At 41.9% G+C, this 21,142-nt stretch overlaps 1 protein-coding gene across 1 annotated transcript in view; it reads left to right on the top strand.

Moving 5' to 3' along the window:
- Positions 1 to 19,434, top strand: part of LOC309507535 (uncharacterized protein) — a 367,884-nt gene extending 348,450 nt beyond the window's left edge. Inside the window, exon 2 of the mRNA XM_082181809.1 lies at positions 17,052 to 19,434. Coding sequence (XP_082037935.1) covers positions 17,216 to 19,099 — 1,884 coding nt within the window. The 5' untranslated portion in view covers positions 17,052 to 17,215 and the 3' untranslated portion in view covers positions 19,100 to 19,434. The remainder of the gene's footprint in view (positions 1 to 17,051) is intronic.
- Positions 19,435 to 21,142: the final 1,708 nt, after the last annotated feature.

Below are 21,142 nucleotides of genomic sequence, written 5' to 3'. Positions count from 1 at the left end.
AAGTGTTTCAATCACTTAAGGCGATCCAGAGGAGCCTGGGTAAATGTAAAACACTAATAAGGAGGTCGTAAAGCTTCTATCTTTCACATGGCGACTGGAAATGTTTGAATGCATCCCATTTGGGGATAGTCTGGGACTCTGGGGTACATTTCAAATGACAAAAAAATTCTACTTTTTTTTTTTTTTATCTTCAATGAAACAAAACGCAGACCACCTCAACTTGCACCCGAACACACAATAAACACACACACCAGTCTCTTTCTACATCCTAAGCACCTGTCAATATGCATCCCCTTAATTAGTCCTTTGATAGTAGCCAGATTTGGAGGGTCCATTACAGGCAGCTGTGCAGAAGTCAGAAGGTCCTGGTTGACTCAATAAAGGAGCCAGCCTGAGGGAAACACCGGTGAACTTCTGCACAGGGATCTGAGCTCACAGCTGGGCTCAGACAGGCCAAAGAAATGGAGAATGCCATCTCATACCATTCATGCTAAAATCTGATCATCCATGCTTAAAAGTCCAGCACTGCTGGTAACCAGCATACGGTACTTTTTGCATGCTGGAACCAGCATGGGATGCTGGTTGCTGGTTTGCCGGTCCCTAGCATGGGAAGTGCAGGGTACACCATTACTTTCAATGAGAATGAGAATATGACCTTTGGCGTTATACACAGGGCAAGTTGGGCATGTTATCGTCATGATGAAATTATATATTGGGTTATAATTTTGACATTATGACATGTTGGAGTGTGATTCTCGATTTAATCAGCCAACCTTTTTTTTTTTTTTTTTTGCTTGAACACGTAACACAACCCCAACTCCTAAACCTAGGCTAACAATTTGCATATTATATGATATAAAACACAGGATATGAGATGCACAGATTTGTGCATCACAGGTACAACTACAGGCACAATGTATTTAAAAAGTACAAATATCATTAGTGTTCCGAGGCCAAACGACTGATTTGTGTGATTGAAAGACCCAAAAGTGATCACTGTCTCCATCCGCCATACATCATTTGCAAATGTTCAAAAATTGCCACCTGAAGAAACGTAACATCAGCTTTGATAGTGAAATTGCATTGGCTCTCATATGTCTCGTGATTGATTGTGTCATTGTCAGCTTTGATTGTGAAATGGCACAAGGCTTGTTCGACTTCAAACAGTCAGAGATATAAAATAACTTGTTTGAAAAAACTGTAAGCAGTACATAATGTATAAATTGCAAAGAATCATGCATCTTGATCTGATGCATAAGGAAAACAACTGAAAGCAATGGGGTACCCTGCACATCAAACCATTATGCTAAAGGTGTACCCTGTGCATTAAAATGGGGGTCCCAAGCACCGAGGTGTCCTGACCAAGCGTCAATATGTTCGAGAGTTGGGTGTGAGAACGTGTTGCAACAGCATGACTATGCTGGTCCACCAACTTGACCTGAACTATAACAGCTCTAACCAGCATAAACCAGCCTGCACCAACATGGAATTCATGATGGTTTATTCTGGATTTTTCAGAAGGGCAAAAATAATGTGCAGATTTTGTATTTTTTTACTGCACCTATCTGTGGAATAGATTTAAAAATAATCAAATGTATTAACCTTAACCACCGTGAGCACTATATTTGTATTAAAAGGTGAAGAAAATCAGATGAATGAAACAATTACCATTACAAGACCTTTTTGTTTCATTTTATTATAATTAATTAAAATACCAGTACATTCAGAATCTTTAAGATTTTTTAAAATACTTTTCTCAGTATTTTTATTTTATTTCATGTAAGTATGTCACTTTGTAGCAATTTTTAATAAGGAGTTCTATTCAAAACTGGCATGTACGATTTGACAGTAAAACTTCAGGCTTCCGTTATGCACCCTTCCATGCTTCAGATGAGACGTTAAACCAAGGTCCTGACTCTCTGTGGTCATTAAAAATCCCAGGCAATCCCTGGCCAAATTTGGCCTCTGTCCATCATGGCCTCCTAATCATCCCCATATACTGATTGGCTCTATCACTCTGTCTCCTCTCCACCAATAAGCTGGTATGTGGTAGGCGTTCTGGTGCAATATGGCTGCCGTCGCATCTGCACGTTGGTGGTGGTTGAGGAGATTCCCCCTTCCATTTGTAAAAGCGCTTTGAGTACCTAGAAAAGTGCTATATAAATGTAACGCATTTTTATTTTATTTTTTCACGTTCAAAAAGAAAGAAGATCCAGGTACTGTGGCATAGGGTCTGGAGAAGTGGTTAAGCAATTTATAACAAATATATATATAACAAATAAATCAACAAACAAACAAATAGTAAAAAAATAAGGTAACACTTTATTTTACAGTGTCATTACAAATATTACATGTAGTTACTATAAACTATGTATAATTACATGCAGCTAACCCTAAAGCAAACCCTAATCCTAATCACCCTAAGCACATGAAGTAAAAAAAATATTACTTAGTACTTAATATATAATTACACTGTAACAAGGACACCTTAAAATAAAGTGTAACCAAACATGAATAAATACATTTACAACTGTATGTGATAGATAAATATGATAGGTAGATAAATAGATAACAAAAACACTCACATCTCGATAGAGAGCCCACAACTCTAAGTTTATATTTTAATAAAAAATAAATTAAAAAAGGAAATGGAGATGCTGAGAACTTGATTGTCAATGTCTGGCATTCCAAATCTGCGTAGGATTTTGTGGAGTTCTCCTGGCTTCTCCATTCCATGTGGTTTAGCCTTTGACACCCACACACACACAGTCACAAACAGTGAGGCACATGCAGTGTACAGTCACAAATCTGTGGGCATAAATACACACGCCACTCTTGGGCTTTTGGGAAGTGTATCTACTGTGGCCCCATGTTTGCGTGATTAGCTCTTGATGAGGCAGTACTAACGCCATCTGTAAATGTTTTAGCGTCCACACACACACGCACCCTCCTTTCAGCCCGATTTGGTCTGAAATAAGCACGATAGAGGTACTTAAAACAAACGTCAGGGTGGGTTGTGCGCTTATGGTCCTGCTAGCCTGCTATAATAATTACCGTTGATGCTAAATGACCAACAGATGAGCCATTAGCACATATGTGTGTTATTCTGTCTTACATGTTTTCTTATGTGTATGACTTCGAATTTGTGTGAGGGTGTGTGTATCTGGTTGGGAGATTTCAGTTAATGTTCTGTCATATAGTCATGGTCCTGGTACCAGGAAACCAGTGGAACTAGTAGTTGCTGACAGAACATCATCTATCAAGTAGTCATATTGAAGGCAGTGCTGGAGGTCTGGTAGTGTTTATGAAGGGCATAATAAATTAGCCAGCTGTATTGTTTTGCTCTTTGTGGTTAAGGCTGTTTTAACATTGACAGAATTGAATATAAGGCTTTGTTTACATTGACATCCCACAAGTCATTTTTAGGCAAATCTAACTGATACCAAATATATATATAAAAAAAAAAAATCCTGTCTCAATTTTTGTCCGATCAACTGTCAGACCAGAATTAAGGTAGTTTTGGACTGTAATAGTTGATAAGAAAATTAAAGTTCCTTTATTATTTATTACTTACCTTCAAGTCGTGAACACCAAATCAGCATAATGATTTCTGAAGGATCATGTGACACTGAAGACTGGACTAATGATGCTGAAAATTCAGCTTTGCCAAATATATTAAAATAGAAAAGTTATTATAAAGGTCCTATGACATGCTGCTTTTTGGATGCTTTTATATAGGCCTTAGTGATCCCTTAATCCTGTATCTGAAGTCTCTTTCCCAAAATTCAGCCTTGGTGCAGAATTACAGCCACTACGAGCCAGTCCCACGATGAGCTTTCCTTAGGACGTGCCATTTCTGTGTCTGTAGCTTTAAATGCTAATGAGGAGGAGAGAGGCGGGGCGAGGTGGAGCGTGGGGGTGTGGCCTTGACCAGCTTGCGGCCACGGTACCATGCACTAATTTTTACAGTGGATGTATTGCAATGGCTCGTAGACACGCAGTCGTTCAAGCTTTCCAGTTTGACCCAGAATCTGATCCGGATGGAGAAGCACCTGAAGAAGTTGTAACTCAGCGGCTACAGCAGGGCGTCTCCGAATGGTTAGTTTAAAATATTGTGTCTGGATACGGTACTTTAGTTGGTTTGTTTATGTATGCTGTTACAGTTATTATCATGTAGCTAACGCTAGCCTACATTGTTGGCTTTTCATGTTGCTCTGGTTTACTGTCATTCTAAAGCTGCATTAGAAGTTGGGAAGTTGGGAGGTTGGGAGGTTGTGTCAGCGCATTTCCAGGGAAAATAAAAATGAACCCACTGATTCTTCAGAGCCACGGATGAAGGAACTAAAAAAAGACTTTTGTGTTAATTTGTGCATCCAAACACTGAGCAACTGCCATGCTTCGCTCGTTTGCAAGCCATGATGTCTCTCGAGGAAAAAACAATATCGCGCTCACATGTTCGTAGCTCATTCTCTCATAGGCGGGCCAAATTCTCTGGGCGGGCAAAGCAGAGAAAGGGGAGGTAACCCTCTCTCTGACATATAGGGAAGATTCCAGATTGGCCCATCTGAGCTTTCATTTTCTCAAAGGCGTACACCTATCGCCATTTCTAGCCACTGGGGGACCATAGGCAGGCTAGGGGGACTCAAATTATTGTTAAAAAACCTCATGAAGTGAAATGTTCATGCCATGGGACCTTTAAATCGTAATAATATTTCAAAATATTACTGTTATGCTTTTGAACAGTAGTGTATAAGACAACTACACAAAGCATATTTGCAGCCACATACACACAATGCTCTTAAAACCACTCAGAACACCTTAGCAACACCCTGGCAACGACCAAAAACATGCTAGAATCTTAGTGATGTTTTTTTTCCCCTTTTAAGCTCTCTAAACTTTATCATTTCAAAGCAAATTGCTATCTTTTTTACATCATTCTGTCAATTATTCCCCAGGTTGGCATGGAGGCCCTGGTTTCCCTTTCCTGATTGCCAGAAATTCCCAAGGTGGAATGTCATTACTCTTGACAGCAACAAGAAGACTAATAAAGGAGAACTTTGGGATTTGTAATGTAGATGTAATGGCTACAAATCCATCCTATGGCTTATATGGGGCTTGGCAATTTAATGAGTCAAAGAGAAAAAAAAACGCAACAGTCAGTGAGGTAAAAGTATGATTAGACGATCATGTTTCAGGTTTCGCAGCCTCTGTTATCCGATCGATTTTACACATGGGCGCATGCCTTGCACGAATGCCAATTGAAGTTATGCTTATTGCACATCTACAGGTCTGAAAGAGCTGGTACTTCTAATGTGCATGTTTATTTGACCGGTTCTGTTTGCTGTCTTACTCATTCTACCATTATAAAAGCTCCAGAGGATTGTTACAGGCCCTTTACATATTAATGACTAATTACCATACAGCTCAGTAATGAGAATAACATGTTGCTCCTAATGATCTGAAAGGTCTGGCAGTCATGAACACTGGCTCTCACTTTAACACAGCACACAGAACACAATATATACTCATCAATATTTCATTACACCTAAATTAAAACTAATTCTCTTCTCTTTGTGCAAGAGGGCTGTTCAATTTGAGTGGTTTAACAGATCTTTACAATTAGCCACTGAGGCATGGAAATTACCTAAGGACAAAGAATGGGCCCTGTTGTATTCTTTAATAAAGCACCACATCAATATTTTCCAGAGTTAAAGCTGCACTATTAAGATACTGAAGACTTTCAGCTAGTTTCATGCACTCTTTCGCTTATTGCTTGCAGGTGATTCTGTGGTCACGCGTTTTACTGCTGTCAAGGTTGGGTTGATATTTTGTATTTATGGTCAGACACTTGCATGTGCCATTATATTCTACCATTCTATTAACATTCTACCAAAATCAAGCTCAAATTGAGTTACGAAGTTTTAGACCAGTGAATGTCGGACATAGATGCGTGTTTTGTCCATCATTAGAACGACTGCATCGTTTCGCTTTCAGCAACTTTCAGGTTATAACCTTTAGGGCGCTCAGGTTTTTTTTTCTTCTGTGCTACACACAGGTTATTTAAGACAGTATTAGATGTGACTCGACGACAAATGCTAGACTAAAGGCCCGTACACACCAAGAACGATAACTATAAAGATAAATATAAGGATAACTATATTATCGTCCACATCTGTTTATTCTAAGCGCGTGCTTGTCTGCCGCTTTAAATGCTCGAGCTCATTAAACCAGGATGGATTCTGAATGGCTGTCAATGTTTTTATCGTTCATCAGCTGGATAAAATTGTTCTGAAAGTGATTCCAACCAATCGGTTATATGTGGTGTGAACTCTGCTATTCTTTGATATTGAGAAAGATTTTTAGAACTAGGCTGTATCTTTATCGTTATCTTTATAGTTATCGTCCTTGGTGTGAACAGGCCTTAAGACAATCTTCTCCGCTCCTCAAATACATAAAACATTAGCCTTTATATAGTGTTTCTTGAGTAAACATCATACTTATTCAAATAAACAGTTCTTTATTTACCCTTGCATAAATTGCAAACAAGCAGAGACGGGCCAAACGCGTGCTTTCTTTCACGATATTCGGGGTGGAGTTGGAGTAATGAGGTTGACCAACAGTCCAATATAATTACGATGTATAGTCACAAGCTCTTTTTAATACGTTTCATTGATTAAATATTTCTAAAACCCACAGACAGACGTAAATAAAAAAATAAAATAAAAAAAGACGAAATTTGGAGATATGAGTTTTATGAACGATATTTTACATTTTGTTATTTTATATAGCAAATGTCTTAAAGTGTTTCACCATTAGAGTGAATTAATAATAATAATAGTAATATTTACCCACTTAATTTTAACATTCACTTCATTCATCCAGTCCCATGCAAAGCATTCTGGGAACTGGAAATCCTTTGCTCGGTTTCAGCTATTGCTCTGTTAACACCAACAAAAAATATTTCATGCAGGTTTAACATGGGAATGCATTAAGTAAACTTCTATTTAATAATGAATGCAATTTTTTTTAAATAATTGTGTTGAATTGCCTACCTAGAGGTGAACAGACCATTCCTCATGTCCTTGGTCGAACTTGTTACTCTCTCCTAAGCGCAATCTGTGCTCTATTAAGGGACAGGAACTAATCCGTGACCCTCACACTCCTTAAAGAAACAAACAGCACCCTTACAAATCTCAAACCAGCACTGACCAATTAAGTTTCAGTGCACAGAGGTCAGGGTGCATTCAGAGAGTAAGTCTGAAACTGTGTGCTTTAGTTGTATAAGTGGTAGTGGTAGCAACTAGATCTCCTGCATCAAACATTAATAAAAATCATTATTAAAATAATAGGACAGCATGTTAAATGCAGAAAGAAATCTGGGTGCTTTAGCTGCACTGAAATTAAATTAAAATAACTAAATTGTGAACAAGTGTACACTGCTAAGAGTAATATTGCAAAATTTTAAATAACGGTTTCCATTTTAATATATTTAAATTTTTTCATTTATTCTTGCAATGGAGAAGCTGCATTTTCAGCGTCATTACTCCAGTCTTCAGTGTCACATGATCCTTCCGAAATCCTTCTAATATGCTGATCTTATCAATATTAAAAACAGTTTCATTTTTGTGAAAAATATATTTATTTTTTTTTGGGATTATTTGATGATTGGAAAGATTTAGGAAAAAACTGTATCTGCAAAAGCTGTTTTAAAAGCAAAGGATGGTCACACCAAATATTGATTTAATTTTGAATAAAAAAAAAATGTCTGCACTATTTCTGAAATATTACCCTCAATTTACGTCATATTTTCAACAAATAATAAATTTAGAAAATTATAGATAGCTAGAATTCTTATCAATATATGTTGGAAAACCTACCACCAGGATGGTCTCTGTACACGAGTAGGCCACGAGCCCTATAATTGGGTGCTGAGACTATAGTTGGGACCCCCAGAGGCCTCTGTGGCCCCACACAAGACCTCAGTACACTGGCTCACATTAAAGGGTCCAATGTTAATCTGATCCCTCTGATGCCTTGGCCATCTAAATAGGGGATTATTTGTCAGCCATCCCAAGTTCGAATGCTTAGAAAAGTAAAAGCACACGTCTACTCGAAACCACCACACGAGTGATGATTCTATTACAAACAAATCACGCCTGTCCTGCCATTGCGTAATGACTGAAACATTGTTGGGTTTTTTTCAATATAAATATATATGTAAGTTTTATATATCCCAACAGATAACCCAAACATTGCATAGATCTGTGTTCACCCCTCAGTTTTTACAACCTTCCAGTATCCTTGAAGTGTAATGAATACTATTATTATTTAGACTTTGATTATCTCTGCTCAGGTTTTGCAGAGGCTAGAGTCGTGAGGTCATTTCTACCAGGGAGCAAAGCGATGGAGCGTCTCTCGTATCACACTATGTTTGTTATTGGTCCATGACTTGCTTGTTTTGAGATGGTAACTCCGCCTCGGGTCGACGACAAGTGATATCTGATTACCGTGACCCCACACCCCAGATAACCATCTAAAACCCATCCGCCGGGCCCTAAAAGCATCCTGCACATCCAGACACAGTAAACCGCTCTCCAAACACCACTGAAAAAATTAAACGATACTCTCTTAAAAGCTGGAGTGTGGCGCACACACACAGACGCACATGCATCTGGACCTCCTCTGCTCAATGGGTTGGAAATAACAGTGCAGGCCTGTCGTCATAGATAGCCTGTTAAAAGCCATCAAGAAGACAGCAAAGAGCTCCAGAAGATTTGCTCTCCCAAAATCTGGACTAAGGTCCACGCTCCGTCACCCTCAATTAAACATTGTTTCATCTGCCAGCCGGGATGTCCTCTTAGTGGCCGGGTGAGGTGCATTTTCTGGCTCTGTCTGTTCATAAGATGGGCAGAGTCAACAGGAAATGGCTGTTTCATGCTTGTGCTAACTCTTAAGAGGTCACATTCCTGGGTGGGTGGGCATTCCTTAAGTGATTGACACAAAAATAGAATAAATAAATAGTAATCTATTATTGAATATAAATTACATGATGAAACTTGTAGTGATCTATTATGCAACAAATTTTAGGTAATTTAATCTAAATACGCTTTTATTACTTTTGAACTCGTTTATCATACAAATTATCGTTCATCGATTTGAATAGAATAATCTTGTAGTATATTAATGCAAATGCAAAGAGAAGGAAAATGTAATCCACTCTTTGTTATCAGCAACATGAAGTGCATTAAACATATGTCAGGCTTTCTCAAACTGGGGTTTGTGTAGGAACTGCAGAGGGTTCAGAAATTGTTGAAAAGCAAATAATTAATTACATCTTAAAAATGTTAAATTAAAAGAAAATATTTTTAAATAAAACAGTAAAAATAAAACACTTAACCGCCTAACTAGTGGCTGAACATAATAAGCAATATGCTTTTTTTTTTTAGAAAGGAAACTTTTAAATATAAAATTAGGAAGAATTTTTTAAATTAGAAGAATTCTGGAGAATCAGTGAATAATGAATAATAACCATTTTGTGAAAATTAAGTAATGTAATCAATAACAAAGTAACTAGTCTGATTATGAGTATTTTAAAATGTAATATAATCTAATTACAAGCATTTCGTTTTAGGAATCTGATTATGTAATCCAGATATACACATATAAACAGTTATTACCAGCACTGTTCACACAGTTTCAAAAAAAACATCACTTAGTCTGATTTATGGGGGCATTTTGTGGGGGCACACACATATTCAAATGTTTGGAATCAGAAACTTTTATTTTAATGTATTTGAAAGATGTCTCTGCATTTATTTGATCAGTATTGAAGAACAGTATTGTGAAACATTTTTGCAATTTAAAATTAACTTCTTTTTTTTAAATATAGATTTTAAAATGTAATTTATTCCTATGAAAGGAAAGCTGAATTTTCAGCAGCCATTACTCTAGAGTCACATGAAATCCAGTGTCAGAAATCAATGTGATATGCTGATTTGGTGCCCAAGAAACATTTGGTATTATTATTATTATTATGATGCGTAAACAGTGATTACTTTTTCTAAGTAGAACTCTACACTGCATCATGCGTTGATGCTATGGGATTGCCTCCAGTGTGAGACGGTGTCTTAAGTATGTGTGCTACACGCCAATCCCGATTGGCCACTAATGACGTCACAGGCAGACTATAAAAGAGCGCCGAAGGAACACGTCGTCAACTTCCTTTTTTCCTAAAGAAAATTGTTTGTTTGTGTGCGTGTAGCGTCTCCAATCAGTTTTCTGTCTGTTTAAAAGTATGGAAGGTGAAAAAAGGTTTAGGGTATGTGTACCCCCATATCCTCGATTCATTACGGCAGAGGACACGCATGAGTTTTGTGCTTAATTATTATTATTATTGTTTTTGTTTACAGGAGCAGTGCACATTTACTCTTTCCCCGCCATTGACGAAATTTTCGGCTTTCCATGTTTTCACTTTTATACGGTAGGGGGCACTATTAAGCATCTTCTGAAAGAGTACAGAATCTCTGGATCAAAACACAGGTGAAGAAGAAGCAGAACCAATCGATAAAAGCATTGCTTATGCATGCTGTAGTCTTTGATAAAACATTACAAATTTAGCTTTTTTATGAAACGTTGATAGAAAAAGAATGCATGATACATGGAGCAAAAAATTTAATTTTTTTTTATTAAAAGCAGAGGCTCTGTTCTTTCTTGTGATATATTGCATGTTCAGATATTCATACAAAAAAATATTCTGGGGGCCATTACATTTTTGTTAAAATTATTAAAAAGGCTGTTGGAGAAAGAGTTAATGAACATGACAAAAAAACACTAACTATCAGATACTAATTAAAAGATACAAGGACATAATTGATTCCATGCCTAATAAATCATATTAAATACATTATATTAGTAGGATAAGTTCACAATGAAGAAGCTCTGCTCACGCCTGGCTCTCTTTAGGAGGGATGAAAGCCAGGCATCTGAGCCCCAAAGATAGGGTGGCGGCTATGGAGGTATTTTTGGTGCAAAACTACTGAACGCCTGTGACAGTGGAATTTGAAGTTGTAGAGAATAGCCACACATGTGTATCAGTAAATTTGAAGTCACAGAGAGAAATGTTTTAAGAGTTGCAAACTTGTAGACTTTTTTTTATCTTCCACAAACACAACACAATAGTTACACCTTCTCAAATTCTTCATTGCAGGTGCACAAATCCTATTCTACAAATCACATATTAAGAAACTCATATGCTCACATTTTTGCTACAGTTGCTGCAGTGAATATGGTGCAAAACGCATTTACACACCCGCATCAAGAAATGTGAAGTCACGGAGCAATTTTGCTCATCTGCAAATCAGTATGTGAATTCATCCAATGAGAGTTGCACACTTGTAGAATATTTTCTCACAAATGTCTTGTATATTTTTCTAGCACAAACACAAATACATAACTACAGCTGCTTGAATCTGCTGCGACGAATCTCAAACACTGTTTTTCGCTTTCAAGTGACAAGTTTCGCGCGCTCTCCCTTTTGCACCAAGTGCACCGTGAAATGTGGGGCAAAAGTGAGTTGTGCATCTGTAGAGGCAGTGGGCGGAGCCTACATGAATATTCATGAGTTTCCCGGGCATGCGCGTGGAACTGCTCATTCTAGTTCACGCTCCTCGTTTCTCAGCAGGTTTAATGGATTATTTCAAAAAAGGTAAATATAGTTTCAGCGCGAACTTAAAATACAATTGTGTATCGTTTTGTTAAATTCATAATGTTTTTATTAATTCGTCACTGACTGAATGATTGCTGGCATTCACTTCGTGTAGGCCTATATACAGTAGCTACAGCAAACTTCAACTCGCCGTATAAATTGCACCTTGCGAAGCTTTAAAACTGTGGCTTTTACTAATTGTTATCATTTGTTGATTGCAATAAATTAAATAAACCCTCATAAATGTATCTGTGGGCTAACACTTTTTAAAATATATATAATATATCCTGGTGTGATTGTTCTTAAATTCTTGTTCGTTTAAATAAGCCAAATCATTTAAGACCAAACTCAAGCATGAATGTGTTGCTTTAATACGTACAATTTGGATTAAACAAAATTGTATGGACAAAAGTGGATAAATTACATTTGATACAACTAGGTTACTGTAAATGAGAAACAAAAAACACTTAACATTATTTTACGGAATATAATAAGCCACCAATTTGATGTTCTAAAAAAAAATATTTACAAACACACTGGCAAAATAATGTAACAATATTATTTTTAATGTTTTGATTGCAAGGTGTGCTTGTGCTGGTTTTGATATAATAATATATACACGGTTCAAAAGTTTGGTATTAGTAAGGTTCTAAGGTAAGGTACCTCTAAGGTACCAAGACTACATTTATCTGAAAAACAGTAATATTGTGAAATATTTTTATCAACTGTTCTCTATTTTAAGTTTTAAAAAAATATATTGTGATGGCAGAGCTCATTTTACTCTAGATTTCAGTGTCACATGACCCTTCAGAAATCATTCTAATACTGATTTGCTGCTCAAGAAACATTTCTGATTATTATCACAGTTGAAAATGGTTGTGCTGCTTAATGAAGTGTGGAAATTGACCTTGCCTGCTATAAAAGTATAACATTTCTTAAATCATATTGATTCCGAACTTTTGTCATGCAAATCTTAAATACCAGAATGTCATGTTTTAACATTGATCCAACAAAGTTTAAAGGTTTCATTTTTCAAGAGTTCAAGTCAGAAGTAGATCATGCATTTGTATCAATGGTCATCATTGTGTATCATCCAGGCACACAGAGCAACACATAAGGTCAAAGAAAGAACATGACAAAGAGAAACATCAGTGTAGGGTGCAAAATGTTTATTTGGACACGGATATGGTTGTGGAGTTATTTCCCAGAGATTATTGCCAGAGATGACACAGTTGTAAAGCTTCATAAGGTAAGGAATCAGAAGAGCTTAGCAATAAATAAATTAAATGGTAATGGTTCATGTATTTAGGAATATTCTGCTCTTCTGTTGGAAATAAATGTTGCTGTAATCATTCAGGTGTTCTGGAATTTTTGGTTTTACGGTAAAATTTTATTTTTTATTGCAGTGACATTCAACAAATGATAACAAAAGACAGTTTAAAGCATTGCAATGTACAGAGGAAAAGCACAACGAAATGAACGAGTTGAAGTTTGCTGTGCTTTATAGGCCTACACGAAGTGAATGCCAGCAATCATTTAGTCATTAACGAATGCACAAAACGTGCAAACTAATAAAAACATTATGAACTTTATGAAATGATACACAATTGTAGTTTAAGTTCGCGCTGAAACTATATTTACCTTTTTTTTTAAATAATCCATTAAATCTGCTGAGAAACGAGGAGCGTGAACTAGAATGAGCAGTTCCACGCGCATGTTCTTATTCCGTAAAATAATGTTAAGTGTTTTTTGTTTCTCATTTACAGTAACCTAGTTGTATCAAATGTAATTTATCCACTTTTGTCCATACAATTTTGTTTAATCCCAAATTGTACGTATTAAAGCAACACATTCATGCTTGAGTTTGGTCTTAAATGATTTGGCTTATTTAAACGAACAAGAATTTAAGAACAATCACACCAGGACATATTATATATATTTTAAAAAGTGTTAGGCCACAGATACATTTATGAGGGTTTATTTAATTTATTGCAATCAACAAATGATAACAATTAGTAAAAGCCACAGTTTTAAAGCTTCGCAAGGTGCAATTTATACGGCGAGTTGAAGTTTGCTGTAGCTACTGTATATAGGCCTACACGAAGTGAATGCCAGCAATCATTCAGTCAGTGACGAATTAATAAAAACATTATGAATTTAACAAAACGATACACAATTGTATTTTAAGTTCGCGCTGAAACTATATTTACCTTTTTTGAAATAATCCATTAAACCTGCTGAGAAACGAGGAGCGTGAACTAGAATGAGCAGTTCCACGCGCATGCCCGGGAAACTCATGAATATTCATGTATGCTCCGCCCACTGCCTCTACAGATGCACAACTCACTTTTGCCCCACATTTCACGGTGCACTTGGTGCAAAAGGGAGAGCGCGCGAAACTTGTCACTTGAAAGCGAAAAACAGTGTTTGAGATTCGTCGCAGCAGATTCAAGCAGCTGTAGTTCCCTTTCAAGGTAACTCCCGTTGCGTCGAGAAATGACGCTGTGGGAACGCTTTGCGTGATGACGTCTTGAAGCACATGTAAAATCAGTCCAATGGTGTGGCGGAACGTCAGAGGCGGGTGACGTCACGTACCAGGAAGCTATAAAAGCCGGCCCGAAACAGAAAACGAAAGCTTTCTGAGTCTTCAGTTGCGCTCTGTGTTGAAATCTGTCCTTGTTATTTGGTGTTGTCTGTCTCTATATATATATATTGATTCAGTTATGGCGAGCAAGCAGCAGTATCGAGTGTGTGTCCATCCCTGCCCGCGTTATTTAACGGGAGGTGACACACACACTCTTTGTGTTGTTTGTTTGGGAGAGGAGCATGCCCAGTCAGCACTCGAGGGTGGTGACTGTGAGCATTGCTGTGCGCTTCCATTGCGTACGCTCCGATCCCGTTTGGCTCGGTTCAATCCCGACCACGTTCCCCAGGGCTCGGGTCCCGCCGCGGCTGAGGCTCGGCGGCGATCTCAGACCTGGGGTTCGCAAATGGATCTGTCAGTGGATGTTGAGACGGGCTCTGCCTTATCTCAGCATCAATCTGACAGATCCAGTGCCTCTCATCAGGGTGCGGAAGCACGCGCTGCGGTTTCTTCCCCCCTGATAGAGGCACCAATGCTGCAATTGTCCAGCTCTGAGGAGTTGGATGTTGTGAGTGTTGAAGCTGAGTCTGAGGATTCGCCACCTCAGTCTCACGCGTTTGAGGAACTGCTCGATGTTATTACTAGAGCAGTTGACAGACTTTCCATTGAGTGGCCAGAGGATAGGCAGGACGTTCGCTCAAAAAGCAAGCTTGACGAACGCTTCCTGCCATCTCGTGCGCAGCCCCAGCGCAGGAGTCTTCCGTTTTTCCCCGATCTCCACACCGAGGTGTCGAGATCGTGGGAAAAACCAGTGTCGTACAGAGTATTTTCACCACACACATCCCACTACTCTTCCATTTATAAATATAAAGAGCATGGTTATGGGGAGATGCCGAAGGTGGAAGAGACGCTTGCGAGCTATCTCTCTCCAGCAACGGCATCTTCCCTGAAGACTCCTACACTTCCATCTAAGCCAGTAAAAATAACATCTTCCCTGGTTCATAAATCGTATGCAGCCGCTGGTCAGGCAGCAGCGTGTCTGCATACGATGTCTATTATGCAAGCCTATCAGGCTGAACTGCTGGGTGATTTAGAGGAGGGCGGGGGTATTGGTCCCGACACTGTGGCTGAACTACGCAGAGCCACAGATTTGTCTCTCAGGGCCACCAAGGAGACCGCCAGATCAATTGGGCGGTCTATGGCAGCCCTGGTGGCCACTGAGAGGCATCTGTGGCTCAATCTGAGCGACATTAAAGATAAAGAAAAAAATGTTCTCTTAGATGCTCCGGTCTCCACGGTTGGTCTATTTGGCGATGCAGTTAATAGTGCAGTAGCAAAATCACAGGAAGCTGCCAAACAAGCAGCTGCTCTCCAAAGACTTCTCCCCCGCCGTTCTTTCTATGAGGCTGCTGAGCGGGAGCAGCCTCACTCCTCTAAAAAGAGCGCTGAGCACCGTGCCACTCAGAAACAGAGCGTTTCCTCCCGTGCTCCCCCACAAAAACCTCGGGGACACGGAGGGCGCGCTCAAACCCAGCAGTCTTCGAGGGGTAGAACGGATCTGCGGACCGTTCTTACCGCCAAGAAGGCTGCTGGGAAAAAGTCCTGACGTCCGAGGACCCAGGACAAATGAGGGTAGTCCCCCCCGAAGCAGAGCGGTTAACACCTCATTTTACGGTGCCCGTCTCTCTTCGGTACCCTCAGGGGACCGTTCTGCCAACCCTGCCGCCTCCGGTGTTACAGGGCGCAGCGGTCTCCGGCGAGCACATATCTCAAGGTCCACCCGGAAACGTAGTGGCCTCGGGATGCCCGCCCCCTCTGAGGAGGGTGCTAGAGCAGTCTGTTCGGTCGTTCCCTGCCGGTTCGCCGTTACAGGGCGTCGAACAGGCTACTCAACAGCAACAAAATCCAGAAACCAGTCTCGAGAGGCTGGTACCTCTAGTAGAATCTTTGACAGCGTGGAAGCTACTGTCAAATGTTTCTCGTTGGGTCCTGCAGACCGTGGAAAAAGGGTATCAGATACAATTCAAGAAACGCCCACCTCGGTTTATGGGGGTCCTGCCCACAGTGGTGGGCCCCGAGCAGGTTCTGGTTATGGAACAGGAAGTAAACACTCTGTTAGAGAAAGGGGCCATAGAATATGTACCTCCCTCCAGCAGGGAAACCGGGTTTTACAGCCGGTACTTCATAGTTCCAAAAAAGGACGGGGGATTGCGTCCCATTTTAGACCTTCGAGTTCTGAACGAGTCAGTCATGCAGCTCAAGTTCAAAATGTTAACATTGAGGCAGATCGTGCCACAGATCAGGTCCGAGGACTGGTTTGTCACGATAGACCTCAAGGACGCATATTTCCATATATCCATCCGTCCGTGTCATTGGAAGTTCCTGAGGTTTGCTTTCGGGGGCAAAGCATACCAATATCGAGTTCTTCCATTCGGCCTAGCTTTATCACCCCGCACTTTCACCAAATGCATGGATGCAGCTCTGGCGCCACTGCGCCTCCAGGGTATTCGCATTATGAACTACATCGACGATTGGTTGATTTTAGCTCATTCGCATCAGATGGCGGTTCAACATCGAGATGTTGTTCTCGCCCACATGAAAGAGTTGGGGTTACGGCTGAACGCCAAGAAGAGTGTGCTTTCTCCATTACAGAGGACCACTTTTCTAGGCGTGGTTTGGGATTCTGTGTCGATGCAGGCGCGCCTGTCACCGCCACGGATAGATTCCATCCTTGCAGCTGTGAAAAGTGTAAAGCTAGGTCAGCTACTCACTGTCAAACAGTTCCAGAGACTGTTGGGTCTCATGGCAGCAGCTTCCAACGTGATACCTTTTGGACTGCTACACATGAGGCCCCTGCAGTGGTGGCTCAGGACCAGGGGGTTTTCCCCGAGGGGCAACCCATTTCGCACAATCAAGGTCACGCGGCGATGCCTACGTGCCTTGGTTATGTGGAAGAAGCCTTGGTTCCTGTCCCAGGGCCCAGTGTTGGGAGCTCCTTGTCGTCGCAAATTGCTAACGACGGATGCTTCCCTCACGGGCTGGGGAGCGATCCTGGAGGGTCGCTCGGCTCAAGGTCTGTGGGAAGACCATCATCGTTCCTGGCATATCAATCGCCTAGAGATGTTAGCTGTCTTCCGGGCTCTGAGGAGCTTTATCACAGATCTCAGGGGGCACCATGTGCTAGTACATACGGACAACACATCGGTAGTCGCCTATATCAACCACCAAGGGGGTTTGCGCTCGCGCCCGTTATCCAACTTGGCACGCCATATCCTCTTGTGGTCCCAGGGGAAGTTACTGTCACTCAGGGCAGCTTACATCCCCGGGGTACAGAATATAGGAGCAGACACTCTGTCGAGGCAGGGGCCGAGGCCCGGGGAATGGAGGCTCCACCCCGAGGTGGTGGAGCTGATATGGAGGGAGTTTGGCCAAGCACAAGTGGATCTGTTTGCGTCTCGAGAGACGTCTCACTGTCCACTTTGGTTCTCCCTCACGCATCCAGCTCCTCTGGGACTGGATGCTATGGTACAGACGTGGCCGAGGCTACGTCTGTACGCCTTTCCCCCAGTTGCTCTGCTCCCGGGAGTTCTGGAAAGAGTTCGCAGGGACCGGGTCCATCTACTTCTTATAGCCCCGCGCTGGCCGGGCAGAGTATGGTTTCCCGATCTTGTGTCCCTCCTCGACGGGCATCCTCTGGAGTTACCCGTCAGGAGGGACCTTCTGTCCCAGGCAGAGGGCTCGATATTTCACCCTCGGCCAGAACTGTGGAACCTGTGGGCTTGGCCTCTGAGGGGGCCCAGCTCATAGAGTCAGGTCTCTCAACCGAGGTTGTTGAGACCATTCTACAGTCCAGAGCTCCCTCCACGAGGAAACTTTATGCCCTGAAGTGGAGAGTTTTCACTTCCTGGTGTAGTGACCGTCGGTTGGACCCAGTCCACTGCCCAATTGGTACAGTGCTGGAGTTCCTGCAGGACCGGTTCACTGCAGGTCTGACCCCGTCCACTTTAAAGGTTTATGTGGCGGCCATAGGTGCTTACCACATTCCTTTGGGTGGAATGTCTGTGGGGAAAGACCCTCTGGTATCTCGTTTCCTTCGTGGCACTTGGAGGCTGAGGCCTGCAGTTCGCTCTAGGGTGCCACCTTGGGATTTGTCCTTTGTGCTACAAGGCTTATCCCAGGCCCCCTTTGAGCCCATTGAGGAGGTTCCTGAGAAGTTTCTTACTCTGAAAGCTCTTTTCCTTCTGGCTATTTCTTCTCTTAAGAGAATAGGGGATCTTCAAGCATTGTCGGTGGCTCCGTCATGCTTAGAGTTTGCTCCGGGTATGGTTAAAGCGTTCCTTCATCCGAGACCGGGTTATATCCCCAAGGTCCCCACTAATGTGGCTAGACCTATTGTTCTGCAGGCCTTCTGTCCTCCTCCCTTTCAAAATGCTGACCAGGAGGCTAATAATTTGCTTTGCCCTGTGCGGGCGTTAGACGCTTACGTCCACAGAGCTGCCCTGTGGCGTAAAAGTGATCAATTATTTGTGTGCTTTGGGTCCCCTAACAAAGGGGGCCCGGTGTCTAAGCAAAGGATGAGCAAGTGGGTGGTCGAGGCTATCTCACTTGCTTATGAGGCGGCTGGGCAGCCTTCTCCTTTGGCTGTCCGGTCGCACTCGACGAGGAGTATGGCGGCCTCTAAGGCCCTTATTTCAGGAGTTTCTTTACAGGACGTCTGTGATGCGGCAGGCTGGTCCTCACCGCACACTTTCGTCAGGTTTTACTCTCTGGATCTAGACTCTGCTCCAGGGTCTCATGTTTTGTCTTCCTAGTGCTGCTCTACGGATTTCACACAGGACAGACATTTGTAGCTATGGAGGCGTTGGTATAGACGTTCCCACAGCGTCATTTCTCGACGCAACGGGAGTTCCCTTGAAAGGGAACGCCTCGGTTACGACTGTAACCTCGGTTCCCTGAAGAGGGAACGAGCGTTGCGTCGCCCTGCCATATCTCCTTCATGCCTGTCAGCTCGACTTCAGACTTTTACGAAGCTTTCGTTTTCTGTTTCGGGCCGGCTTTTATAGCTTCCTGGTACGTGACGTCACCCGCCTCTGACGTTCCGCCACACCATTGGACTGATTTTACATGTGCTTCAAGACGTCATCACGCAAAGCGTTCCCACAGCGTCATTTCTCGACGCAACGCTCGTTCCCTCTTCAGGGAACCGAGGTTACAGTCGTAACCGAGGCGTTATGTATTTGTGTTTGTGCTAGAAAAATATACAAGACATTTGTGAGAAAATATTCTACAAGTGTGCAACTCTCATTGGATGAATTCACATACTGATTTGCAGATGAGCAAAATTGCTCCGTGACTTCACATTTCTTGATGCGGGTGTGTAAATGCGTTTTGCACCATATTCACTGCAGCAACTGTAGCAAAAATGTGAGCATATGAGTTTCTTAATATGTGATTTGTAGAATAGGATTTGTGCACCTGCAATGAAGAATTTGAGAAGGTGTAACTATTGTGTTGTGTTTGTGGAAGATAAAAAAAAGTCTACAAGTTTGCAACTCTTAAAACATTTCTCTCTGAGACTTCAAATTTACTGATACACATGTGTGGCTATTCTCTACAACTTCAAATTCCACTGTCACAGGCGTTCAGTAGTTTTGCACCAAAAATACCTCCATAGGCGGCTGTGGTCATGGGGATCGCAGATGGCATTGGCTGAGTAGCTTGAGAAGGGCTTGGCCCTATTCCAAGCTTCGCTCGCCAGCTCCGAGGCTCTCATGTCCGACCCGGAAACCTGGTCCCCGGCTTCTTCCACGCGGGCTGAGAGCATTCCCTTGTCCCCATTTGGCTCTGAGGAGCTGGATGCGATGAAAGTTGAGACAGAAGATGTCAGCAAACCCGCCTCCTCCCTCTGCCCCACATACAAGGAGTTACTATAGGTTTTAACTCACACCTTGTCAGTGGAGAAAAAGGAAGGTTGGTAGGTTGGATGAGAGGTGCCTCACGTGTCACTAAACTCCTCCTGTGAGCCTTCCGTTTATTCCTGATCTTCACAATGAGATTGTGAGATAACGGAATAAATCATTTTTGGCCCGCTTGTTTTCCCTCCCTGTTATCAAAGTATGCCAGCATAAAAGGGATGAATGAAAGTGAGTATGTGAGGTTGCTCCAGGTTGAGAGGACCCTTGCGGCTCTCTCTCCCTTGGCACGACAACCTCACTAAAGGCTCTCGTCCTGCAGTCAAAGCCATGTCAAGAGACATCACAGCTGATAGGCAAGGTGTACGCAGCAGTGGGCCAGGCTGGTGGAGCTGTGCACACCATTGAGGTGTTGCAAGCTTACCAAGCTGAGTTATTAAAGTTCCTTGATCAAGGTGTGGGGATGCAACTGGAACCTCTCCGATAGCTCCGCCGCAGCACAGATCTCACCCTCTGTGCCACAAAGCAGGCAGCTCATTCCGTTGCCCGCTCTCTTAAAGCTTTGGTGGCTATGGAGCGCCCTGTGGCTGAACTTTTTTGCTATCAAGGAGCAGGGGAAAATCTACCTCCTTGATGCCCTGGTTTCTCCTTCTGGGCTTTTCGGGATCGCTCTCAAGTCAGTGGTTCGAAAATTCAGAGAGGTGAAAGTTCAGACAGCGGTGTTTGAGGTCGTGCCAAAATCGTGTTCCTCCAAATCCCCCCTTTGACTCCGTGGCTGGTCCAAGCTGGAGGCAGAGTCAGAAAGAGAGTGTGGCTGCTCGCGATGCGATCTTGGCAAAAGCCGAGGAGATATCTCAGGGATATAATGTTCGAGAATTCTTATGTAAGGGTTCAGAAAGAGCGACAACTAGATTTTTCAATTCTTTATCTGTTGTGTACCAC

Source organism: Leuciscus leuciscus (assembly GCF_965113295.1).
Source record: "Leuciscus leuciscus genome assembly, chromosome: 10".
Lineage (NCBI taxonomy): Eukaryota > Metazoa > Chordata > Actinopteri > Cypriniformes > Leuciscidae > Leuciscus > Leuciscus leuciscus.
The sequence above is the reverse complement of the archived record's forward strand: the minus strand, read 5'-3'. Positions and strand labels throughout refer to the sequence as shown.